Consider the following 23,183-nt stretch of genomic DNA (forward strand, 5'->3'; position numbering starts at 1 on the left):
TAGTTTCCAACCCATACTCTTTAATTGAAAAAACTTCCTTATATACTATAAAAAATAATAAATAAGTCTATTAATGACTTTTGTCTCGATGGAGACAAAACCATATCAGACAGTGTAAAAGAATTGAGCTCATCTCCAAACACCAACTTCAGCTTTGTGTAGTTCATACAAAGAGAACAAAGTAAAGGCCACAGGTTGGTTGCCAGCAGGACTGATTAACTTAAGTAAGGACACCAAATTTGATTGCACACCTTTTTTTCTCCTGTAAACCCATTGTGATATCTTAAGTTATATCTTCAAGTATTGTGTTTCCTCATATCTCAGGCACACCAAAGCATCCAGCTGAAGTAGTTAAAGGCACGCAGCATGCAGTTCTGTGAATAAAATACACAACTTGTTTTAGGACTCTGTTTCAAAGTTGTGGGGAGATTGCAGAGCAGACTGAGTGTTTGAGTCCAAAGGGTTCGACTTCACGTTCAGCCACTTCAGTGCTGGCATGCCTGACAGCTTCTCCACTGGTATTTCTGTGGGACAAGATAAAAAAACAAAGTAAATATCAGCTCAAACCAAGCCATGTAAGAATATACAACCTCTAAGGCAGTACTTTGGATTTCTTGACGCTGGGTTGTATGAGGTACTTATCCAGAGTCAGTGTATTACATACAGTAGATGGCGGTTGGCACGCCCCAGTTTTGGAGACTAGGCAGGAGTACTGGCATGAAAGCTCGGTAATGCACTGCTGTGGACAGGGGCAGCTGGAAAACATCCTTAAGCCACTTAAAAAAGAAATCACTGGGGATGCAAGATATTGGATTTTTTTCCGACATCCCATTTGCTGACATATTGATATTTCCACTCCAACTCGCAATATAATGGCTTCAGCTCCTTGTTGGAAAGAACTGTCTAAGGGTGCTTTCACACCTGCCCTGTTTGGTTTGGTTCAGTCAAACTCAAGTTCGTTTGCCCCCTAAGTGCGGTTCGTTTGGGCAGGTGTGAACACAGCAGTCGCACTCAGGTGTGCACCAAAACAACCAGACCGAGACCTTCTTGAAGAGGTGGTCTCGGTCCAGTTACATACAAACTCTGGTGCGGTTCGTTTGTGGTGAGAACGTGTTCCGACCTCGATCCGAACCAACTGCAGTCACATGACACATTGTTTGGGTTAAACATACACTGACTATAGTTAAGTATCTTGTACAACCCCACTTCAAAACATCTGAACTATCCCTTTAATATATAATTAGAATTACCGGTGATGCTGTTCCCCTCCAGGTTAATTCTCTCCAGTGTGGCTATTTCAGTGAGCTTATCAGGGAAGACGGAGAAGTTGTTGTATGCCAGATTGATGCAGGTCAAATGCTCCATTTCTCCCACAGTGTCAGGCAGCTTGGTGAGAACGTTTCCTCGCAGGTCCAGCTCTGAAACACATATGTAATATTTCAACACAGAAATTAATTGAGGGGTTGCTTCTCTGTTCACCTGTTGCAGCCTGTAGACACTCAGTCAACATTTGTGAGGGTAACAACATACAACATCTTTTCCTCAAGATTGAAACCATGACTCAAATATCTGCAGTGTTGTTATCTACTACCTCTCAGCTGAGTGAAGGTTGAAAAGAACTTGCTGGTTATGGCCTTCATCTCATTGTCAGCCAGTGTGATAATACGGATGTTTTCTGAGACACTCCTCAGGACCTTGAACACACCGTCTGGGAAGGAAATGAGCTTGCAGTTTGACAAGTCTGCAGAGGAGAAGAAGAGGAACAGGATTATGAGATCATGAAGTATTAACACAGCAGGGGAATGTTAAATATCTACAAATAACACCAACTCTGAGATTTAAAGCTATTTCAGCAGACAAATGAAAGCCTCTGTCACCACCTGCTGGTGGAAATCTGTAATAGCATCAACCACAATATTAAATCAAAGCTATTCATTCAAACAGCAGAGTGAGTGAGTGAGAGACAGACAGAAAGATACGTGACGGGAGTCTTACCCAATGTGTCTTTCCCATCCTCGACGGTCGCATTAACCCTCCGGGCCACGTTTGCAACTGCCTCAGCCATTTTTTCTGTTTTAACTGCTCCTGAAAAACACATTACACTTAGACATACTTTATACATGAGACGTATAACAGCCAAATAATAATTACAGCAACTAATAACAGTATATTATTAGAAATGTATCCATGTATCATGCAGTTAACACATTTGCCACTTTGAGCCAACATTAAGTTGGGGTTGTACAGGGTGTCTACAGTTATAAATAGTTAAATTTAAGACTTTTTAAGACCATTTTAATACCACCTTATATCATATTTAAGCCCAATCCTGCAATGGAAACTAAGCAAACACCCTGATGTCAGTTCAAAATGAACAGTAAGGAAAAATGACAACAATTTGGTAAGTTTGAATTTAATGTGTTTCATGTTTATAAGAAAACAAAATCCCATCACTGTCATAAATGCTATTTATTCTTTCAATTCTTCGGTCTGTCCATTGATTGTAAACAGTCAATGGGTCTGTCAGGCTGGAGAAATTTTTGTGGTAATGTGACCGAAAACATTTAAGACCCATTGAATCTTAATTTAAGACAATTTAAGACAACAACTTAAGACATTTCAAGACTTTTTAAGGACCTTTTATCTCCTTGTGTATGTATCTTAGTCTGTGACAAAAAACAAAATGGTATTTCTCGATTAGCAAAATGGTTTCAAGTTTCAATTATAGTAATAAACATTTGTTCAACTGACAATAACCCTTCCATTGTAATTCCTTTAAGAGTCATACTGACTGATAATATAAATTCTGTATTACCATGATACTGTGAAACTGTGATATTTTCTAAAGATGGTTATAGTTATTGTGAAAATCTCATACCATTGCAACCCTATGTACTCCTGGGTGTCCTATCATAATGTAGTCTGCAAAGTAACTAGAAACTAAATGGATGTAATGGAGTAAAAGCACAGTATCTGCATTCAAACTGTAGTAAAGTACAAATAGGAAGGCGCATAAAATGGAAAATACTCAAGTTATCTAAAGTACTTGAGTGAATGTACAAAGTTCCCACCATTGAATACAAGTTGTTGTTTTTTTTTTCTTTTCCCATTGAATACAAGTTAAATCCTTAATAATGAATGACAAATCTGCAAGTCACTGCAGTCGTTATACAAATGTAATGAAGACAGAGAGTCTCCCAAACGTTAAAAATCTTTACTAACTTAAACACCAATACATAAAATGGCTCTTCATGTTTGTTACTATTGGTTAACTTAACATTTAAAACAATGAAGGGCTGGGTAATGCCAACCATTCACACTGGACCTGAGTCAGTACAACAGATTACTTTTCTCTACGCAGGAGTCAAATAAAACAACCCACCACAGTCCCTACATTACCAGGCTAACACAAAGACAGCCTGTTCAGCTACACACAGCCATTATCTGATTACAGTTTCATTAAAACCACACCAGGGAGCCACTTACCTAACCTGGAAGCTACTGTTACAGAGCCTGGCAGCTGCCTCGCTTAGCTAACGTTAGCTACAGCAGCTCAGCCACAGTCTAATTTGGTGAGTGTGTATTTTTAGCCCCGGGGGAGGCTCTTCACCTGAATGCTGTCCTGCTCATTACAGCTATAACATTAGCGACACCTCGACGTAACGTTACGTTAAAACTAACTTTGTAAAAGTCGCTGTTGCTAAGCGACAGCTAGAAAATAAGGAACACGCTAGGCTACTAGCTAACATTGCTAGCTAACAGCCGGTTAGGAAGTATGTGAATTCATGAGTGTCAGACCTGCGCTCTCATGTTGCAGACAGGTAGTTCAACTTTATTGACAAAATATTAAGCCTTAAAAGGAAATAATGTCACCTACTAAATTGTTATAATTATTATTACTACTAATAATCATGTTTTTCAGTCGGCCAATATTGGCAATGGTGGAGGAAGTTAGCTTAAAGTGCAGATACCGCACTGTAAAACTACAACTCTGTTCTAAGTCCTGCAATGAAAATGTTACTTAGCTAAAAGTATGTACATATGATCAGGAAAATGTACTTTAAATATAACAAGTAAAAATATTCAATGCCAAACAAACAAAATCAACTTAAAATTATCTAAAATTTGGACATTTAAATAACTAAAAGAAAAAGCAGCAAATTTGTGTTTTTACCCGTTTTTTTACACACACACACACAAAACTTAAATTATTAGTTAGTTTTTTTGTCAGTCAGCTTACTGATTAATCAACTAATCATTTTCAGCTGTACGTGTATAGACTGTTGGGTTATGTAACTTATAACAAAGCATCATTTTTTTTTAAAAAAATCTGTATGTTTTATGTGCAAAAATCCTGTTGTGAAAATATTACAAGTAAAATATTCAGTGCAGAAAAATCTGAAAAAATAAAATTAACTTAAAATGATCTAAAGTCTCAAAGCAGCAAATCCTCTCATTTGTGATATTTTATGTTTTTGCAAAAAAAATACATAAATTATTAGCACTATATTTGCAAATTATTACTTTTTTGTCAATCAACTAACTGATTAATCAACTAATCATTTTCAGCTACACTAGTATCGATTGTTTGGTGATTTAATCTATAACAAAACATAATATTTTAAAAACTCTTTATATGTTTTATGTGCAAACAGCCTATGTTGTAAAGGAGCTAAAGTATTGCAAGTAAAATATTCAATGCAGAAAAATCTGAAAAATTGAAATTAACTTAAAATTATCTTAAATTTTGACATTTGAATAATTAAAAGTCAAAGCAGTAAATCCTTCCCTTTGCAATGTTTTGTCTTTTAGTACAAAAATGACTTAAATTATTAGTAATATAGTTACCTTTTTTTTTTGTCAATCAACTAACAGATTAATCAACTAATATTTTCAGCTAAACTAGTATAGACTGTTGGGTACTTTAATATATAACAAAGCATCATATTTTAAAAAGTCTTTTTATGTTTTATGTGCAAAAACCTACGTTGTAAAGTAGCTAAAATATTACAAGTAAAATATTCAATGCAGAAAAATTAAAATTAACTAACTTTAAATTCTGACATTTGAATAATTGAAAGTCAAAGCAGCAAATCCTCTAATTTGTGATATTTTGTCTTTTTGCACACACAAAAAAAAGACCTAAATTATTAGTGATATAGGTACCATTTTTTTTTTTGTCAGTCTACTGACTGATTAATCAACTAATCGTTTTCAGCGGTACTTGTATAGACTGTTTGGTAATTTAATCTATAACAAAGTATCATATTTTAAAAACTGTATGTTTTATGTGCAAAAATCCTACTTTGTTAGATGGATGTAGGCCTAGTTTGGTAAAAAGTACAATATTTCCCTCTGAGATGCAGTGGAGTACAAGTATACAATGGCACGAAATTACTCAAATAAAATACAAGTACCTCAAATTTGTACTTAAGTACAGTACTTGAGTAAATGTACTTTGTTACTGAATATTGGGTGACGACATGTTAATTTTATCACCATATTCACATGTTTTATATCTGAGTCCAGCTTTTTAACATCTTCTGCGTTGAGGCTGAGCCATTTAAAAGATATGACAAAAACAAAAGGACGTACCTTTTTAAGGCTGTGCTTCTCTGCTTTGAGTATCTCTACAAATATACTTTGAATTTAAACCTTCTCCATTAACATATCTGCATTAGGATTTTAAATGTTGTCTTACCTCTGGGTCCTTGTCAACTATTCCCAGTTTGACCACTGTCATGGTCATGAGTCTGGCAAATTCCTGGTTAGTCAGTGTATTTTCAAAGGATCTGAACACAATGAGCTCTCTGGCCTCAGATGAATAGTTTTCCATTGTTACAACTAACTGCCACTTTACAGTATTTGCTGGATATTCCTCTCCCATACTGTGCTGTATTTTCATTTAGTGTTGACTCACTGTGACTGAAACACTCTAAAACCAGAAAAGTCCACCTCTTTTTGTGTGTTAGTTATTTTGGGTCACTCATAGTCATTGCAGGTAAATATGCCAGTGATCTGAGTGATGAAAGGTGTCTTTTTGACTGAGTTTCTGAGTTATGACCAAACCAGGCAGCTCTGAGAAAGCTGTGCTTTTAAACTGGGGTATCCAGGGAAGTATAAGAGAGATGTTTATAAGTTAAGTTTATTTACTTTATTAATCCCCCTGAGGGGAAATTCAATGTTTTCACTCTTGCTTGTCAATTACACACAGGTCCGAAAGACACACACATGCACAAACAGGACCTATACGTGCACAAAGTGGAGAGATGTCAGAGTGAGGGGGCTGCCCTTGGTGAGGTGCCCCGAGCGGTTGGGGGGTTCGGTGCCTTGCTCAAGGGCACCTCGGCAGTGCCCAGGAGGTGAACTGGCACCTCTCCAGCTACCAGTCCGCGCTCCATATTTTGGTCCAGACGGGGACTCGACAGGCGACCCTCCGGTTCCCAACCCAAGTCCCCCTATGGACTGAGCTACTGCTACTGGATACAGTGTTTCATGGGTCAGTCCCATGAAAGTTGCTCAGTGATGCATGAAGCCAAAGAGCTTTGACTTCCCACATGTAAAATTATCAGGATCTTCTGTATCTCTGGGCCCATACAGCAAGAACACTAGAGACTTAAACAATTGAGCATCTACTTCCGACATTCGAAATGTTGTCAGACCAAATGGATCAATTGCAGATAGTGAAGCTAATCATTGTGATGCTCAAAAACATGTATCCACTGCTTTACAAATGTCTCTTTCACAACGCAAGTCTATGACAGAAAGTCTTTTTGGGTCCAGTAGCATCACGTGACAGACCAGGAAGTTATGATTCCATTGTTAAGCCACAGTACTTACGGTATAGTTAAGTTCGGTATGCTTTTTTTCCCAGTTCCACTGTGAAAAGTTGTGGATGTTACCAATGGAACCGTTCCGTACCAACTCCATTTTTGGTCACTCTTCTGTCGTGGTACCTAGCACACAGCTATGGGCTCAGGGCTGAGTTGTGGCTGGTTTTGAGGCCCATGTAACCACTGTTCATACCGTGGAGAGTTTTACGTATATTCGTAAACTGTAACTATAAAATGAAAGGATGTTTTGCTGCCTCTTGGAGCAGCTGCAGTCTGAGAAAAAATAATTCACTGGGCCGACTGCCGGCAACTTTTAAGGTGAGCGTTTACTTGTTATGTTGCTCAATGTATGAGTTGATGACGCAAATCCATCAGCCCCCCCCCGAAATCCAATGGAGAGGGGCTCTCACTGCAGCCTGTTTTATTTTGTTCTGAAAACATTAGCGTGTAACCCGCTCTGTGGACGATAAACGAGGTGCATACTAATAAAGGAGGAAATACAGTGAGTGCTGGATGGAGCAGTGAGTGACAACAACCCAACCCACATTTAAGAGCACTGTTTGCAGTGGAAACACTAGGGTCTAGGTACCAGGTCTGAAGGGTTACTTTTGGTTCCAAAGGTACCATACTGAAAGTGTTTGGTGTAAATGGAGCTTATGTCTAATTGGCTTTGAAGCCAGAAGCACTTCCTGGGGGCCTGGGTATACCAGAATGATCCCTTTTCTATACTTTAAAGGCTTAATGTGTTGGATTTAGTGGCATCTAGTGGTGAGGTTGCAGATTGCAACTAACTCAAACTTCTAACATGTACCAAGCGTGTAGAAGTACTACAGTGGCTGGTGTAAAAATATGAATGGGCCTATTTAAAATCAGTGATTGGTTTGGCCCTTTAAGGCTACTGTAGGACAACATGGAAGACTTTGTTGAAGAAAAGGCTTGGTATGTAGAGATAAACAGCTCATTCTAAGGTAAGTAAAAACACTATTGTTATTTTCAGGTGATTATACACTAATGAAAAAAATATTATGAAAATAATATCCCATTTTTGCCCATGGATGCCCCAAAATTCTATACACTGGACCTTTAAGAATTAGATATATTTCTCTGTGGTTTCCAAACCTAAATGTCTAAAAACAAGCAGCCCAACAACAACAACTGACTAAATGAAATACTCGGATACTACTTAAATCAGAAAATATTTGATTAAACGATAAATGAACAAGATTATAAATCTCACAAGACAACTGATGCCAGCTGTTGGTAGGGTAAGGTTTGATATCCAGTTCCAATACTTAAAAAAATCTTTGATAATACTCTTTTAAGTAGGTGATGTTTAGGTATAAGTATAGGCCAGCCATTATATAACTTTCTTATGCTCACGTGCCAAGACAAGTACAGTACAGCATAGGTAATAAAACATGGCAAAATACATAATCCATGCACAAAATGTACATAAATACAATCTTTTTAATATTTACAATAAATATACATTAATTTACAGTTACACAAATGGTAATGTACAATAAAAACAGTGCTGGAATATTCAACAACATTGCCATTTCATGTTTACATTGATGAAATTAATAAGGGAAATAAAGTTGTACATCGCATTGTAACATCTGCACACAGCTGGATGGCTGGATGCTATTGTTGAGTTTGTATTTCAGCACATCTTAAAATAACAATGTTCTCCTTACAAACCAGAGCTCACATCACAAATTAAAATCCTATCTCTGCACATCGATCAGCTACAATCTCACAGTGCACAGTGACAAATATCAAAGAGCTTTTTTCCGTCTGGTTAAGTGTCTTGTTTTTTCTGTACAGCATTTTTTTTTTTAATGCTGTTAACACCGCTCAGCAGCACAGGTCATGGTTGGAGGTGGTCGCAGCTGTCACTGGCAGCCACATTCATCCACAATCATGTCTTCGTGATGTCGAAGGAGCATCTCGCCGTTTTCGTAGTACAGCATGCTTAACGGGCTCATTTTGGTCGGGGCACAGCAGGGCGCTGCCACTCTGTCTGGGTGGAAATGTTTCAGTAAACTCTGGCAAAGGAAGAAACAGAACACAGGATTTAGAGAGATAATTACAGTCTCAAAATACTCCTTTTTTGTAATTTATCAGTGCAATTATTCAGGTTTATGCCAGCGAGGGTTTTGTGAGAGCAGCTGTCATTGTTTGGATCTCTTTTATAGGCCTGCAAACAGCGGCACCCCCGCAAATTTTTCATTGGGATGGACAGATGCAGCTACATGAAATCTTGGGGTAGCATTCCAAAACCAAAAGCCTGTCTTGATTAATTGCTTTGTCTATGGAATACATGTATAAAATGTCCGTTTTAATTACCCACAGTCCCAAGGGGATGAAGTCAGATTAGTTGTTTTATTCAATTAAAAGTTGCAACCCAAAGATATTCAGCTTACTGTCAAATATGACAAAGAAAAGTATTAAATCTTTACATGTGAGAAGTTGTAACAAGCAAATGTTGTACTAAAATGATGAATTCATTATTAAAATGGTTGCTGGTTAATCACTGTACTGTTGTTTTTTCTTTCACTCGGCAACATTGTTGGTTTTGCAGTTGCATATCTTTCATTTTTATAGTCTTGTTTCCCTCTGTAGTTTCACGCATTATGCTGCAGCCATGTCAAGTCATATTTACTGCAAATGTTAAAATATGACCTTCCAAACCAACAAGGTCATGCTGTAGAGCTCCAACCTCCAGCGCTGGGACCCATTTTTATCGCCAAGACCAATAACCCCAAGGTAAACTATACAACCTCATATTTAAGGCAACTTAACATCATTTCAGCTCACATGAAAGTTATGCTGTGTCTCAAATCGCGTACCTCTGTACTTACACTTAATATTTTGAGTGCATAAGTGCGTTCACACTGAGAAGTATGAAAAAATGCAGTGCACTATGAGTACCCGGATGGTGCACTCAAAATGGTCAAGAAGTTGAGTGTGGAACTATGGACACTTCTCGCCCTCAATGGTCGCCATCTTGGCTATGTAGCAGAAGGGGAGGGATCACTTTTCAAACTGGAAATGGCGGCAGAGGACTGTCCGACCATGAACGTCGCTGAATTGTACAAATACATGTGTTTTTGGCACTAAGCACCACTATACTGTTGTCGGGTATAAGCCAGTAGTATGTTTATTGGGTTAATTTAGCAGTCTAATGATTTGGTACCGCGAACAATAACACGAATGCTAATGCTAATTTGCTAACTAGCTAATTTGCAGTTGTCATTTCCCGTAAGTGCACAACGGCCGTGTTTGGTTTGAGAAAACACTACCCTGTCGAAATTTGCGCAATACGCCAATAAGTACATAGTGCACAAAGTATACTACATGGAAGTGTACTAACAGAAGTACGCGATTTGAGACACAGCAAAAGTTTGCTAACAACATTAGCTTAGTTAGCTAACGTTAGATAACTCATTAGGTTAGGACAAGTTAATTGCTGCTTAACGTTATGTTTCCTAGCCTTAAACATTACAGTTATATTGAAATATTAGCTTGTATTGTTAAACTTGGAGTTAATGATGGAAGGCGTGTGGCTTACTCAAACTAATTAACACATGCTATCGTATCCTGATGATTGTCTCTGGTTGGCGTACACAATTTCAGACTTCCCTCTCCGAGCTCGGGACCATAATGGGTCTGATAGAGGAGCTGGACCCGGGCCTGGAGCTCTGCAGCTACACCCTTCTCTTCTAAACAGTGAAACTAGTTCACTATAATCTGTAAGTCATGTAGGGATAATTTTTGGATGCCCCCATTTTATGTCCCAGATGGGAGCAAAAGTTTCAACACAAGCAGCCACCCCGATGTGAATCTACTGAGTCAACAATAATGAGTCATTTTAACAATAGAACAGTCATAGATGGAGAATCCGCACCACTCACCTGCATGTAAGCATGATTTGTTGGATTCAGGTCTTCTCCCAGGGGACTGGGGCAGGAGCCTTCGCAGCGGAAAGCGTTATATTTTTTAGGGAAGATGATCCAGGACCCCCAGCCAATTTGATTAAAGTCTATCTGCAAGTCGACTCTGCGACAGAGAGATTTTTCATTCCCTTTTTTGGACGCCTGCGGGCTTCTCACAGTTTGTTCTTTCTGGCCCCGTTTGCTCCTGCGCCTCTTCGGCCAGCGGGCCTTTTTGATTTCAGCAGGGGACAAGAACTTGGATTGTTCAGCTGTGTGGAGTAAGCTCGCTTTGACCTTTGAGTTCTCATCGGAGCCAGTTTGTGAGAAGATGACCAACAAGGCCCGGTCCCTCATGTCCTGCTCTCCTCTCGGGCTCACTACGTGAACAGGCTGATCGGGAAGCGACAGGCCACTCTTTGTCTTTACCGCCCCTCGTCTTCTCGACACTCTTTTGTATCGAATTCTGGCCGTCACCGATTTTTGTCTGAGCCAGCTCGAGAGAGGTTTTGTCATGTTGAACACTTTCCAGTTCTGTGATGATGTGACCAGCGATGATTCAGTGAGCAGCCCCACCAGCTGCTGCTCCTGGCAGCTCTTGTGCACATGGCATGCCTGGCCGTGCTGGTGATAGACCTCCACGGTGATGTTGGAAGCACTCGGTGTCCGAGGGAGCCTGATCCTCAGCTCTGCTGCCTGGATCTGTTTGTCAGCCAGCAGGGCGTGGAGGTCAAAGGTCGCAATCCAGCGCCTCTGTCTGTACGTCAAACCTAATGTAGAGAACACAGAAAGATTAGCATAGCTGTAGCAGACAACTTATCATTAGTGGAAATTATGCTAAAATCACACCAATATGACAACACACAAATTAATGTGCCAGAAGCATTTATACTGAAATTAATGTCAACTAAATTGTGCTCTTTGTCAATCTAGATAGTTTTAGTGTGAGATGCCGAGTGTTGGAGATATCGGCTGCTGATGTATCCATATCAGTATCGGTTATCGGCCAAGTAATTTGTTATACATTGGCATATCGGATATCAGCAAAAAATCCAATATCATGCATCCCTACTTTCTATCGAAGTACACTCTCCAACTGTATTATCGCTCAGAAAGAGAGCATGTATCTACTGCTAGCACCACTGAGCTAGCTAACGTTACAGCTCAACCGAGGAAGACGCCATTAATGTTTATATCTAGCGCAGACATGGGCACAAGCCTCTTATCAATGAGTAGATGCACTCTTCCTTCTGTGCAGTGATATGGTTGAAGGGTGTAGTTCAGTAGCAAGAAAATAGTTCCTACATGAAAATGCTAATGACAAGGTCTGTGGATTATCTTGAGTAACTGGGTCATGATTTCTGGAAAGAGACATTGCTGTTGAGTTTTTCTTTCCCTTTTTTTGGCACTTTGAACACCACAAGCTGAGTGCCATCGAGTTCTCTAAGGCCGATACCTCCAACACTTTGCAACTCACACCAGAACAATCTAGACTGATAAATAGCACTACAGGTAAGAGGAAACAATTGTAATTCGGATTTTAGGATAAACTTCAGGATAAACTGCATAACCGCTGAGTGATCCGGAAAGCCACCCTGATCACTGAGGACCCTTCTCACCCCCTCCACCACACCTTGCAGTTACTGCTGTCAGGCAGACACGACAAAGTGCCACTGGCCCACAAAAACATCTACAAGAAATCGTTCATTGTTTCTGCAGTAAGCACCCTGAACAATCTAAAATAGACGCTGCACTTTAACCTGCTTTTATCGGTTGCTGTTTTAACAGTCCTTTTTTATATTTGTTTCAAATGTATTTTGAATGCGAATCATGTGTATTGTTGAGCCTTGTCAAAGAAGAATTTCTGTCACTGTTGACAGACAATAAAGTTGAACTATTCTATTCTAAAACTGTCATTCTAAAAGATGTTTGCATTAAAATGATGGACTTCCTTGATTTTTCACTGATAGTAACAGCAAAGTGGTGATTAATTATGGTTAGGATTTATTAGGTCCAATCACCTCTTTTGTTTTGCAAAGTGAGTTGTAAGGAGAATAATAATTGTGCACTGTAATTCCCTTTGATAAGTCATGATTAATGCTTTAATTGATGGAGATTTCAGCAAATCAAAGCTGCTTCTTAAAACAAAATAATCCAGTCATTGTTCCAGTGTGGGACATGTGCTGCTCCTCCATCTGTAATGGGGCTCATTGTGATTCAACGAGCAGGTGTGGTTCAAATGTATCTAAAGGATTAAAGCATTTTAAACACTTAACTTGTGTATTGTCCGGTGCATTGGCCTATTCAGCTACACTGTTGATCAAAAAGTGCAAACCACCATCCACTCAAACCAAACACCAAGCCGAAACCAATCATTTAACACACCCCTGCCTCTCCTGGCTTCTGCATATCCTCAGTCAAACAGACAGGCTGAGGTAATAACTCTAACACCTGGAAGTGATGTGAAATTAGATTCAGCAGCAGGGAGGGCTGTCCTCTGTTGGCTGCTTGTGCCAGTAAATCCCGAGCTCTAATCTAATCAAGCCAAGTGTGAAGAAAGAACTAAGGGAAGTTGATTTGACTTAACAACAGATTTGTATGAGGGATGTCTGGTGAGAGACTTGAAATCCTGTAAGGATGCATCATGTAGGTTGGCAGGTGGTTTGTCAGTCCATCACCAACACTGCTACTGTTGTGTGGAAGCAAATAAGAGACATACGTATTTTAATTCTAACACCCCCTTAATACATAATATTTATAGTTGAATGCCACTGAATTCACAGCATTGGGGCATTTTACTTTAAACAAACATGCATCTGAATTTATTTACTCTAAATTCACCTCATTGAAATTAAAATATGAAATTTCTTGATTTGCAATTTTATGACTTTGATTTTCAATTTTTTTTTGTCAGTGTCCACAGATTCAGATCCAAAAATTCAACTTTCTGGATTAAAAAAAATAAAAGATTATTTTCCTTGAATTTCTGGATCTGAATTTGACCAAATGAATCTGACTGATGTTCTACTGGAATTGTTTTTCTTCAACTTAAAATGTTATATCTGAATTTAATGCACCTGAATCTGTTTTTGAAATTTTGAGAGTTGAATTTCTGGATCTGAATTTGAACTCTGAAAATATTCATATATTCAAATTCAGCTTTTGAAATTGCAAATCAAGAAATTTCACATTTTAATTAGAAAGAGGTGAGTTTAGAACAAAAATTTTCATCTAAATTGTTTTTAAAGTCAAATATTTCAATGCAATGAATTCAATGGTGTTCAAAATTAAGTATTAAGTGGTTGTTAAAATTAAAATACTTTCGTCTCATATTTGCCTCCATACTGCGACCACGTATAAACTCCATCCTTGATTCTTTGAGTCCTCTGAGCCAGCAGTCACAACTCCAATATTTTAGGCCATTTAATATCAAAATAATAATCTTAAACTAGAGATTTGGGTTGTTTTACGTAGGCTACCTCCACCCACCCACCGTCATGTTGAACAAGAAAGGCAGTAATTATTATACATACTGGTGGGAAGTAGGGATGGGGACACATCCCCTTCAATAGTTCAATATGCTCAAAAGGTTCCTCCCAATTTACTGATAAAAAAATATAAGTTAAGAAAAGTTGCTACGCTACGACAGGTTACCACGCACTGCCCTTGGAAATAATCTATAGCAAATGTAAATATAATTAATTGCCATTATTATTGGTTTTCATATCACTCACATCAGTCAGTACATGCATTAAAAAGTAGTGTGCAAGTCAGTGCATCATTTTGCCCTGGAATTGCAATTGTGGAAATAATATTTTGCTGATTGCATGGTGTGTAAACAAATGTTTTCGGTGTAAACATAATTTGCTGGTGTTAATCAATGAACCATCACTTAAAAGAACTGGTTAAGTTATCTGCAGGTAATTCCACACATTCACCCAGCGACCAACAATCTGCCCATGTATTCAACTACTGTTATTTTTTTACTACGTTATATGAAAAAAAAAAAAAAGTGTTTTTAAATTCAGATTTTTTAAAACTTTTTCCCCAGACCCCCCTGGCATTGGTCCCCCGCCCTCCAGTGTTGACTACATGGCTACGGCCTTGTTAACAAGTAGCTGAGAACATCAAATCCCGAGCTCTAATCTAATCAAGCCAAGTGTGAAAAAAGAACTGAGGGAAGTTGTTGATTTGACTTAACAAGAGATTTGTATAGGGGGATGTCTGGCGAGATATCTAATCAACATCACCTATTTAAGTAAAAAGAGGTTTGCTTTGAGAATTAGACAGAATACCGGGCCTTTTCACACGCTGATCCCTGCATGGTTATTCACCCTCTGAGCGGGATGTGGATTCAAACCCTCTGAGGTCGTCTGGCCCGCAGCTTTGACAGGACGACACTTGAGCCACACAAGAACCAAACACTAACATTTCATAAGGGTATTTAAGTGGTGAAAAAGATGAATGAGCTGAGGAATAAATACATCTACACATATCCCATCATGTTAGTGTCCCTGCTCATCCATGATGCGTAAAATAATGAACCAGCTCTTACTTTTGGCCATCACACTCTTCACGGTGTCTGCTTGCTTTGCGGCATCCTGCTCCATAGTATCCAAAGGCCTGGAAAAGTTGTACTTGAAATTCCTGTAGAGATGCATCATGTAGGTAGGCAGGTGGTACCCGGCCGATCGCTCCATGAGGGAAAACCGCTCCTGCGCCCTGATGTAAACTCCATCCCTGGATCTGTGCATCCCCTGGGCCAGCAGCACCAGCAGAGATGCGTGCAGCGCAGCAGCCACAGCTCCCAATGATCGCATGGTTAGTGACAAATTCCTCTACTCGGAGATTAGGGGTGTCTTATATACCCTCACCCACCCCCTTTCATGTTTAACAAGTAGCTGAGAACATTAAAGGAAATTGACATGCGTCCTCAAGACTTGTTACCTGACAGCTCATCATCTATTCTGGTGCTAATGAGGCGCCTGGGTGTTTACAGGGAGCGCGGCGCTTTGTTTGCGCCATGTTATTTGGGCTTCTGCAGCCTGATTCCCCATCCTTGGATTAATTGTTTCAGCTATTTGGCTTACACTAATTGTTAGGCTTTCCCATGGTGTAATGTAGTCTGTTGAATACCCTATGAAATGGACAATATGGGGAGAACGATTGGGCTGATGAGCTTATAAGACAGACAATGAAACATTACAACACATTGCATAATACCCAGAGTTATAACATTTATAGCACAATGTGACCGTGTGTGCAATGCAGCCTTAGTTTTCTGTTGTATAACTATAGGTGTATATAATGTGCATTTCAGGCTTCACACAAGTATATTATTTATTAATTTAACCTTTCTTTAACCAGGAAGTCCCAATGAGATTGTTCCATGTCCAAGGTGCATATTAAGATAAAATATACAAATTAAGATGGCAAAAATAAAGGTTTAAGTCAATTAATAAGAATCAGAATCAGCTTTATTGGCTGAGTTTGTGTACACATACTGTATAAGGAATTTTACTCCAGTTTCAAGTTGCTCTGTGTACTCATACAAAGGTCCAAGACCAATTTAAAGGAAAAAAGCAAACAAAAAAGCTAAAAAATAAACATAGAACTATTATGTACATAAAAATATGTGGAAAAAGTAAGTGAGTATATAAATATATGTAAACAAATAACTGTCTATATACACCACATTATCGCTCTTTATTCTATTTTAACTTCCCAAGGTTCACTTATAATCAAAGCCATAGCCATGAAGTCAACATTGGGGGGCCCAAATCTGACAGGGGGTCTGCCCCCCAGAAAAAAACCCTCAAAATGTTAAACTCATTTTTATACTTTATTATATTATCTGTCATGAGAAATCACAATACACGATACAAATATGCAGTAAATGAATAAATGAAAGCTACCACTGTCCCCATAAGTTACACACACCATAAATAACACAAGTATAAAATTTTACTCACGCGCCACATGGGCTATCTGACAAATATGACATAATAAAAACCCATTAACGTTATTAGAATATGCTTTTGAGCTGTGTTATATGGCTGTTTTCAGTTTCTGCTGGGGTACGGCAACACCACTTGGACAAACTAAACACAGAATTGCAGTACACCTAAATACTAGAAGCATGATTGTAGTCACATTTGCCAATGATTAGCGGTGGACAGCGGTGGGTGGTTGCCTGTCATAAATTACATTATTTTGTATTTTCTATCATCACTATGGGGGAGGGCGGCGTGACCCCCAAATATAGGTCAAGACATATATATGGTCAAGAGTAAATTTTTAGAGACGATTTCATGCTTTTTATGGCGTTTTGGATTTTCACATTATTATTCCTATTAAAGGCTATGCTTCTGTAAGATAATGAAACATTACAAATATTAAGACAAAACACTGTGGTAACATCATATAGGCCTAACATTCAGAATTATAAATAACATTTATAGCTTTTGTGCAACATATCTTTTGTTTTCTGTTGTATAACTACAGGCTAATGTGCATTTCAGGCTCCACATACGTATAATAAGATAAAACATACAAATGTAGATGGAAAAAAAAAGGTTAAAGTCAGTTAATAAGAATCAGAATTTATTGGCCAAGTTTGTGTACACATACTGTATCATACACTTATTATAGAGCATCATATTATTTTTCTTATAAAAGGATATGTTCCTGTAATGTTAAGTTTTAATCTAGCTTTTCATTTTAAATAATATTACAGCCTTAATTTAAAGTTCAAATCGTTGTTGTTTTTTCGTCATCTTATCCATGCTGTTTATTTTTTATTTTATATTCTTGTATTTATTCATTTTTAATATTTTACTGTTGTAATATTCCATTCTTATAAAACTTTATTGAAATTTGTGTTCACATACTGTACAGGAAAGAAGTTTAGGCTACTGTATAAAGACGTTTATAAAATCTTGTTAATATTGTAGTTTTGTTGTTGTTGTGGTGGTGTCTTAGTGTTGCTGTTGTTATTGTTGCAATGACTTGACTTTGTGTTGTGTTGTCTTGGTATTGTTACTGCTGAAGCCACTGTGTCATGAATATGTTCTATGTTTAATTTAATTTAATGTAATTTTTATTCTATAGTCTTGTATTTATTGGTTTTTAATATTTTATTGCTGCAAGTTTCCAATCTTTCAAAGCTTTATTTATTTACTTGATATTTTTAATTATTTATTTATTTTTTTTGTCTGTATTGTTTCAATTTTTCTGTGAAGCACTTTGTAAGAAAGGTGCTATCCAAATAAAGTTGAGTACGTTTTAGGTGCTTGATCAGTGATATTTACATAATAACATGAAAGATATTTTAAAATATATTTTATATTTTACGATTTTTTACAAACCATCATCTCAATATGTATAAATGAATCAACCACAGCGTGCCAAAGCTCAGTAATTCATGTGTTAGTGCAGGTTTGGATGTGAGTGACTTTGCTTAGTGAGAGCAGAGAGCATCCGAGGATGACCCCAGACTGCGCATGCGCGCTCCGTCTTTTATCCACATACAGAAATCCTTTTCCTCGTAAATTCCCCGAGAAAGGACCAAAAAAATCAATGGACGTTGTGTTTTTTCCAGCAGAATAAACAGGGAGCGGTGCAGCTCGGTTACATCTTTCACACCGACGACTAAAAACATGTTTTATAAGGGGCCAGACGCTTTTTTCACCACCGTGTGCTGAAATGGTGAGTAAAGTTTACGGGTCTTGTTGCACGAGCCACGGCGGCCGAAAAGTTCACATTGATGCCGTGTTGGATGCGAAGACTGTAACAGTGTGTGGACCACTCTGTTTATGGTGCATTTGAAGTGTTTGCAGCTTTGTTAACAGTGTGACAGTGTGTTCATGAGGCGAAGTGTGTGTGTGGGTGATGGGGCATACATGTGCTTGGCACCCCCCACTCCATGCCTGCACTTTATTGTGCATCAGCCAGTGGTTTGGTCTCAGGCAGGATGAATGATGCAAACTATGACCTCAGGTTGGTAGTTCACTACCAGGCAAACACATGTTCAGATAAATATTATTTCCATAACATGTTCTCTTTTACTATTTTTAGAATTTATCATGTAAAATGTGTGGTATAAGTTACCCTTTACACCTCCTCCTGCAAGCAAGGAATGCACCACCAGAACATAGTTTGGTAGCTTTTCAAAAAACAGGTAACACTTCCCTGAACAATAACAACTTCCACACATGAATAACATCAATACCACGCACATATATTACAGTTTTGAATATGTTATTTAGATATAGTCATACTGGACTCTAAATCATCTACGTCCAATGTTCCATTTCCCAACTACTTCAGTGAAGAAGACATGGCTGAAAGCTCTTAAAAGCTAGTAAGTGGACCTTTTAGTTTTTGTTAGAATGGAATTGAAAGCCTTTATTGCTACTGTATATGTACAACTAAATTAGGAGTGCAACTCCTGGTCAGTGCCATTAATGCAAGACAATTTAATAAATATTAAACTAAAATAAATACTTTAAAATGAAGGATTCTGCACCTAAAAGTCAGAGAGCAAGAGCTGCTGTCGTTCCCAACCGACAAACATGATTTTACATGATTAAATATATTGCATTTAACCTTTCAAATGTTGTTGTCAGCTCGTCCGCACACTATTTTGTGAATGTAATGCAAGTATATAATATACATAACATATTAGACAAGGCAAGGCTGTTTTATTTAAAAATCACATTTCATACTCAGGTAGGTTCAAGGTTCTGTACAGAGAAGTTAAATACAACAAATAAAAGAACAATTCAGAGTCAAAACAGTACAATTAAAGAAAGATAAAACAGTAAAAGAACAAGCAAAAACAGTTTAAAAGATTTAAAACTGCAATATAATAATAATAATAATAATAAGACCTTGGGTTTTAAAAGCATTTGGTTAAAAGCACTCGAGAGTAATAACGATTTCAGTTTGGATTGAAAAGCTGCAATGGTTGGGACATTCCTAGGGGCTGTATAGGGACGTAACAATACAATAATCTGGAGCGATACATAAATTCAGTGATTAATGATCCAATATCATCAATGCAAAGGGAAATCATGGATACGTACTGTCATCTTTAGGATGCTAGTGGCCTAGTGCCAGGCAGACAATGGTAAGCAGACTTTTAGGATATTTAGTAATATCGTCTAATATCCATTGCAGCCCCCTGAATTAAATTGAATATAAATTGTATAATGGCAGACTTTGTGATATCAGCAAACATCATATCGTTGTCCAAAGATTCAATGTACAATTTTATTGAGGTAAAACCTGTGATTTACATCCCTATAATATATCACTAAGTATATTCTGTCTGTGCAAAATAATGCACACAGACATGATCAAGGTTCCAGAACTGTGCCAAGACATGTTCAGTCTTCCCATTGAGTGTAATATAAAGTCTAAAAACTCCACAGTGCAGTAAGACAAAGCACAGCGTGCCCTTTGATGTATTGTAGTCCCGGCTGTTGTTTGATTTAGCTCCTGCAGCTGGGATCATTCTCCTCTGTCCGTATCACTTTACCTAACATCCTGGGGGGAAGACAGAAACCGGCTTTTGACAAGCGAGGCCGCAGATCAAACCGTGAGCATCACAATTAATCAAGAGTGAGTGAGCACCAAACGTCTCGATGAATGGACACCTGGATCATAAATGATTGAGCCGTTTGTTCATGGTTCATCTTGATAAGAGGATGGGAACAGAAACTTTACTCCTCCCAGGCTTAGCTGGAAAAGTTGCAGATTTATTTTGGTGTGAATTGTTACGTTATTACAAATTATTTGTAGGTCAAAGGGATATTGGTTGGGAACTTATCAACTCTCAAAGGTCCAAGTAAGTTTGGGTTTCTTTCAGGCAAGTTTAAACCCAGGTTGGAGACATTTCTCTTTTATTTTCAGTCTCAAAAAGAATTTTAGAGTCTGGTTGTTTTGATCCATTTGTGCAGTCTAAAGCTACAGTTGGTAGCAGTTCCTTCCTTACTGCACATGAATGAAAACCAATCAGAGCTGAGGACTTTGTAACGCTGCTGTCAATCATGTCAATCACTGCTTGTGAACTAGGCAGCGCTGATCAAATATGAATCAAGATTCTGTTACTGCATTGCCTCTTTCTCATCGCAGATGTTTTCAGAAACATATTTTAGTGCACTGTTTAGCTGTAAAATGAGAAAGTTGGTCAGACAGGTGGGCGGACTATTTCCAACATGGCAGCTGGGTCACAAACTTTAGCCCCTTTTACACTGCCCGATTTTCTGCGAATGTTGGGCCGTTTTGCCGGCAAGCTGTGAGCGTTTAGACACACAGAGCCGGATTGGCGAGTTGATCCGAGGTGCCCAATTTTCCGCCTCGTAGCGTAGACATATTGGGGGAGCCCTTTTAGTTTAAACAGACCGAGGTGACCGCTAGAAGCAAGAGGGAAACGCAAACCTGACAGACACTGTAAAGATGAGCAACTGGGGAGACAAGGGATTACGCGCCCTCCTTGTCCTCACAAACGAAGAGGCCATTAACCGTCAGATGACGGGGACGGTGAAGAAGAGGCCATTAACCGTCAGATGACGGGGACGGTGAAGAACCGGCCAACTTACGAGAGAATCGCTGAAGGACTGACCAGCCGCGGCTTCCCTCCCACGTCACTGTTTACGTCACTCGCTGAGCTACACATTTTGATTCTTGCTCACGCCCCCATTGCCCCGAAAATGGCGCATTCTGTATAAACACAATTCAAATGTCCACCCTCTCAACTTGCGGGCTGAGCCCTCGCGGACTTCAGTTGTACGTAGTGTGACCTATTCACCGCCATCACGTAAAGTCTGCAAAGGCAGAGACTGCAAGTGGCTGATAGACAGCCCTCAAGATTGTTTTACTCGTTGCTGTGGAAACAGTCAACTGATATATATGTCATAAAAGTTGATGAACAGTGCCTACTCATCTGTCCCTGCAGATAACAAGATATAAATCCCATGTATAATGTATTAATACATCTTTATACAACAAATGTTTGTAAATGAGGACAGGACTCGATATATTGGGCATTATTGACATTAGAAACCTTCTTTTGCTGTTTTTTGGACAGTTTTTTTTTTTAGCCTATTTGACTGCGAAGCCTGATAGGAGGCAATAATAAAATGCCCATTCCCTCTACAGCCTAGACTTACACATATCTTTTAAACATGATGTGGTCGAATATAATTTCTGGCCCACACGATTCAAGTAGCATTTTAATAGACCTAACTATCAATAACTATTTAACGCATTCATAGGATTTTTTTCGGCAGTTGAAAAACCCACAGTGTCACGTTCCAATGAATTCTGGGTTATTAAATCAGTGAAGTCTGCTGAAGTCTGCACCCCAAGCAGACTCTGTGGAAGTCTGCAGAAAGTTCACTTGAGGCCCCTTGTGGACTAGATGAATTGAGGCGTTGGACAGCCCTCAGCACTACTGGACTTGTTGGGAATGCACCGGCAAAGCCCGCGTGTCCCAAGTGTGCAAGTGTGTTGAAGTCCGGACATTTGGGTTCAGCCTTTGTCCTTAGTGAAGCAGCAGTAAGAGGAGGAGGGACATGAATTTTTTTTCACAGATCTTTTGTCTCAAGTCCTTTTTTCCAGAATGTAGTGACAGTTTCATCAAATATGAGAATTTTTTTTCCATGAAAGTTACCAACTGTACCTTTTTTAAAGTATTTAAAGGTACTGTATAAACACCTGTTTGGGACTGAAGTAGTTGTCAGAAGGTAAGGAACATCTGTGTCCCAGTTAGAGCTGCAATGATTTTTCAATTTGGTATCAGCTATAAAAATAATCGCCAACTAATCTGATAATCGATTAATTGTTTGTTTTTTTTAGTAATTTTTAGAGAAAAAAGGTCTAAATTCTCTGACTCCAGCTTCTTAAATGTGAATATTTTCTGGTTTCTTTACACCTCTATGACAGTTAACTGAAAATCGTCTGGGTTGTGGACAAAACAAGACATTTGAAGACATCATTTTGGGCTTTGATTGACATTTTTCACTACTATTTGACATTTTATACACCAAACAACTGATCGATTAATTGAGAAAATATTCGACAATGAAAATAATCGTTAGTTGCAGCCTTGTCCCAGTGACTAGAAATCTGTACATGCCTGAGTGCAGTGGATGGTTTTTACCACAAGGTGTCATATTTGATTGTTGGACTCAAAGTGGATATTTAATATTCCCCAAAATTTGTCTCACTGGGTGATCTCATCCTCATTTTATCTTCCCAGGAGTGTTAGTGCTGGTGGTAAAACTTGACTGTAGTTTTAGCAGAGGAAAAGTGGAGTTCTACTGCAAGAACATGTAGTAGGCTGATGTTGCAAACAATAAAAGGTAATTTAACTATCATGCTCGTTTTGTGTCTAGCAGCAGAACTTTTG

General features: G+C 38.5%; 3 protein-coding genes across 9 annotated transcripts in view; 1 reads left to right on the forward strand and 2 right to left on the reverse strand.

Annotated features, from left to right (window-relative positions):
• Positions 1 to 5,803, reverse strand: lrrc20 (leucine rich repeat containing 20). Of its 6 annotated transcripts, none has more exons than XM_050059676.1 (5): positions 5,702 to 5,803; positions 1,996 to 2,085; positions 1,592 to 1,741; positions 1,251 to 1,418; positions 1 to 524 (listed from the first exon to the last, which is right to left on the reverse strand). In XM_050059676.1, the coding sequence occupies exons 2-5, from the start codon at positions 2,063 to 2,065 to the stop codon at positions 400 to 402; spliced, it is 513 nt and encodes a 170-aa protein (XP_049915633.1). In that variant the 5' UTR covers positions 2,066 to 2,085; positions 5,702 to 5,803; the 3' UTR covers positions 1 to 399. The 6 variants fall into 6 exon arrangements, with proteins under 6 accessions (XP_049915633.1, XP_049915637.1, XP_049915634.1 ...); XM_050059680.1 differs by having other exon boundaries at positions 1,996 to 2,079; positions 5,702 to 5,726; XM_050059677.1 differs by having other exon boundaries at positions 5,596 to 5,709.
• A 416-nt stretch (positions 5,804 to 6,219) lies between these two features.
• ndr2 (nodal-related 2) lies at positions 6,220 to 15,588 on the reverse strand. Its single transcript, XM_050059665.1, has 3 exons — positions 15,324 to 15,588; positions 10,751 to 11,538; positions 6,220 to 8,881 (listed from the first exon to the last, which is right to left on the reverse strand). Exons 1-3 carry the CDS (start codon positions 15,586 to 15,588, stop codon positions 8,729 to 8,731), a joined length of 1,206 nt encoding a protein of 401 aa, XP_049915622.1. The 3' UTR covers positions 6,220 to 8,728.
• A 2,679-nt stretch (positions 15,589 to 18,267) lies between these two features.
• The window catches only part of pald1a (phosphatase domain containing paladin 1a), a 93,723-nt gene continuing 88,807 nt past the window's right edge, over positions 18,268 to 23,183 (forward strand). For both annotated transcript variants that reach the window (XM_050059655.1, XM_050059656.1), the window contains exon 1: positions 18,268 to 18,475. The gene's annotated coding sequence lies outside the window, so the exon portion shown is untranslated. The remainder of the gene's footprint in view (positions 18,476 to 23,183) is intronic.

The sequence above is a fragment of the Epinephelus moara genome, chromosome 13 (genome assembly GCF_006386435.1).
Source record: "Epinephelus moara isolate mb chromosome 13, YSFRI_EMoa_1.0, whole genome shotgun sequence".
Classification (NCBI taxonomy): domain Eukaryota; kingdom Metazoa; phylum Chordata; class Actinopteri; order Perciformes; family Serranidae; genus Epinephelus; species Epinephelus moara.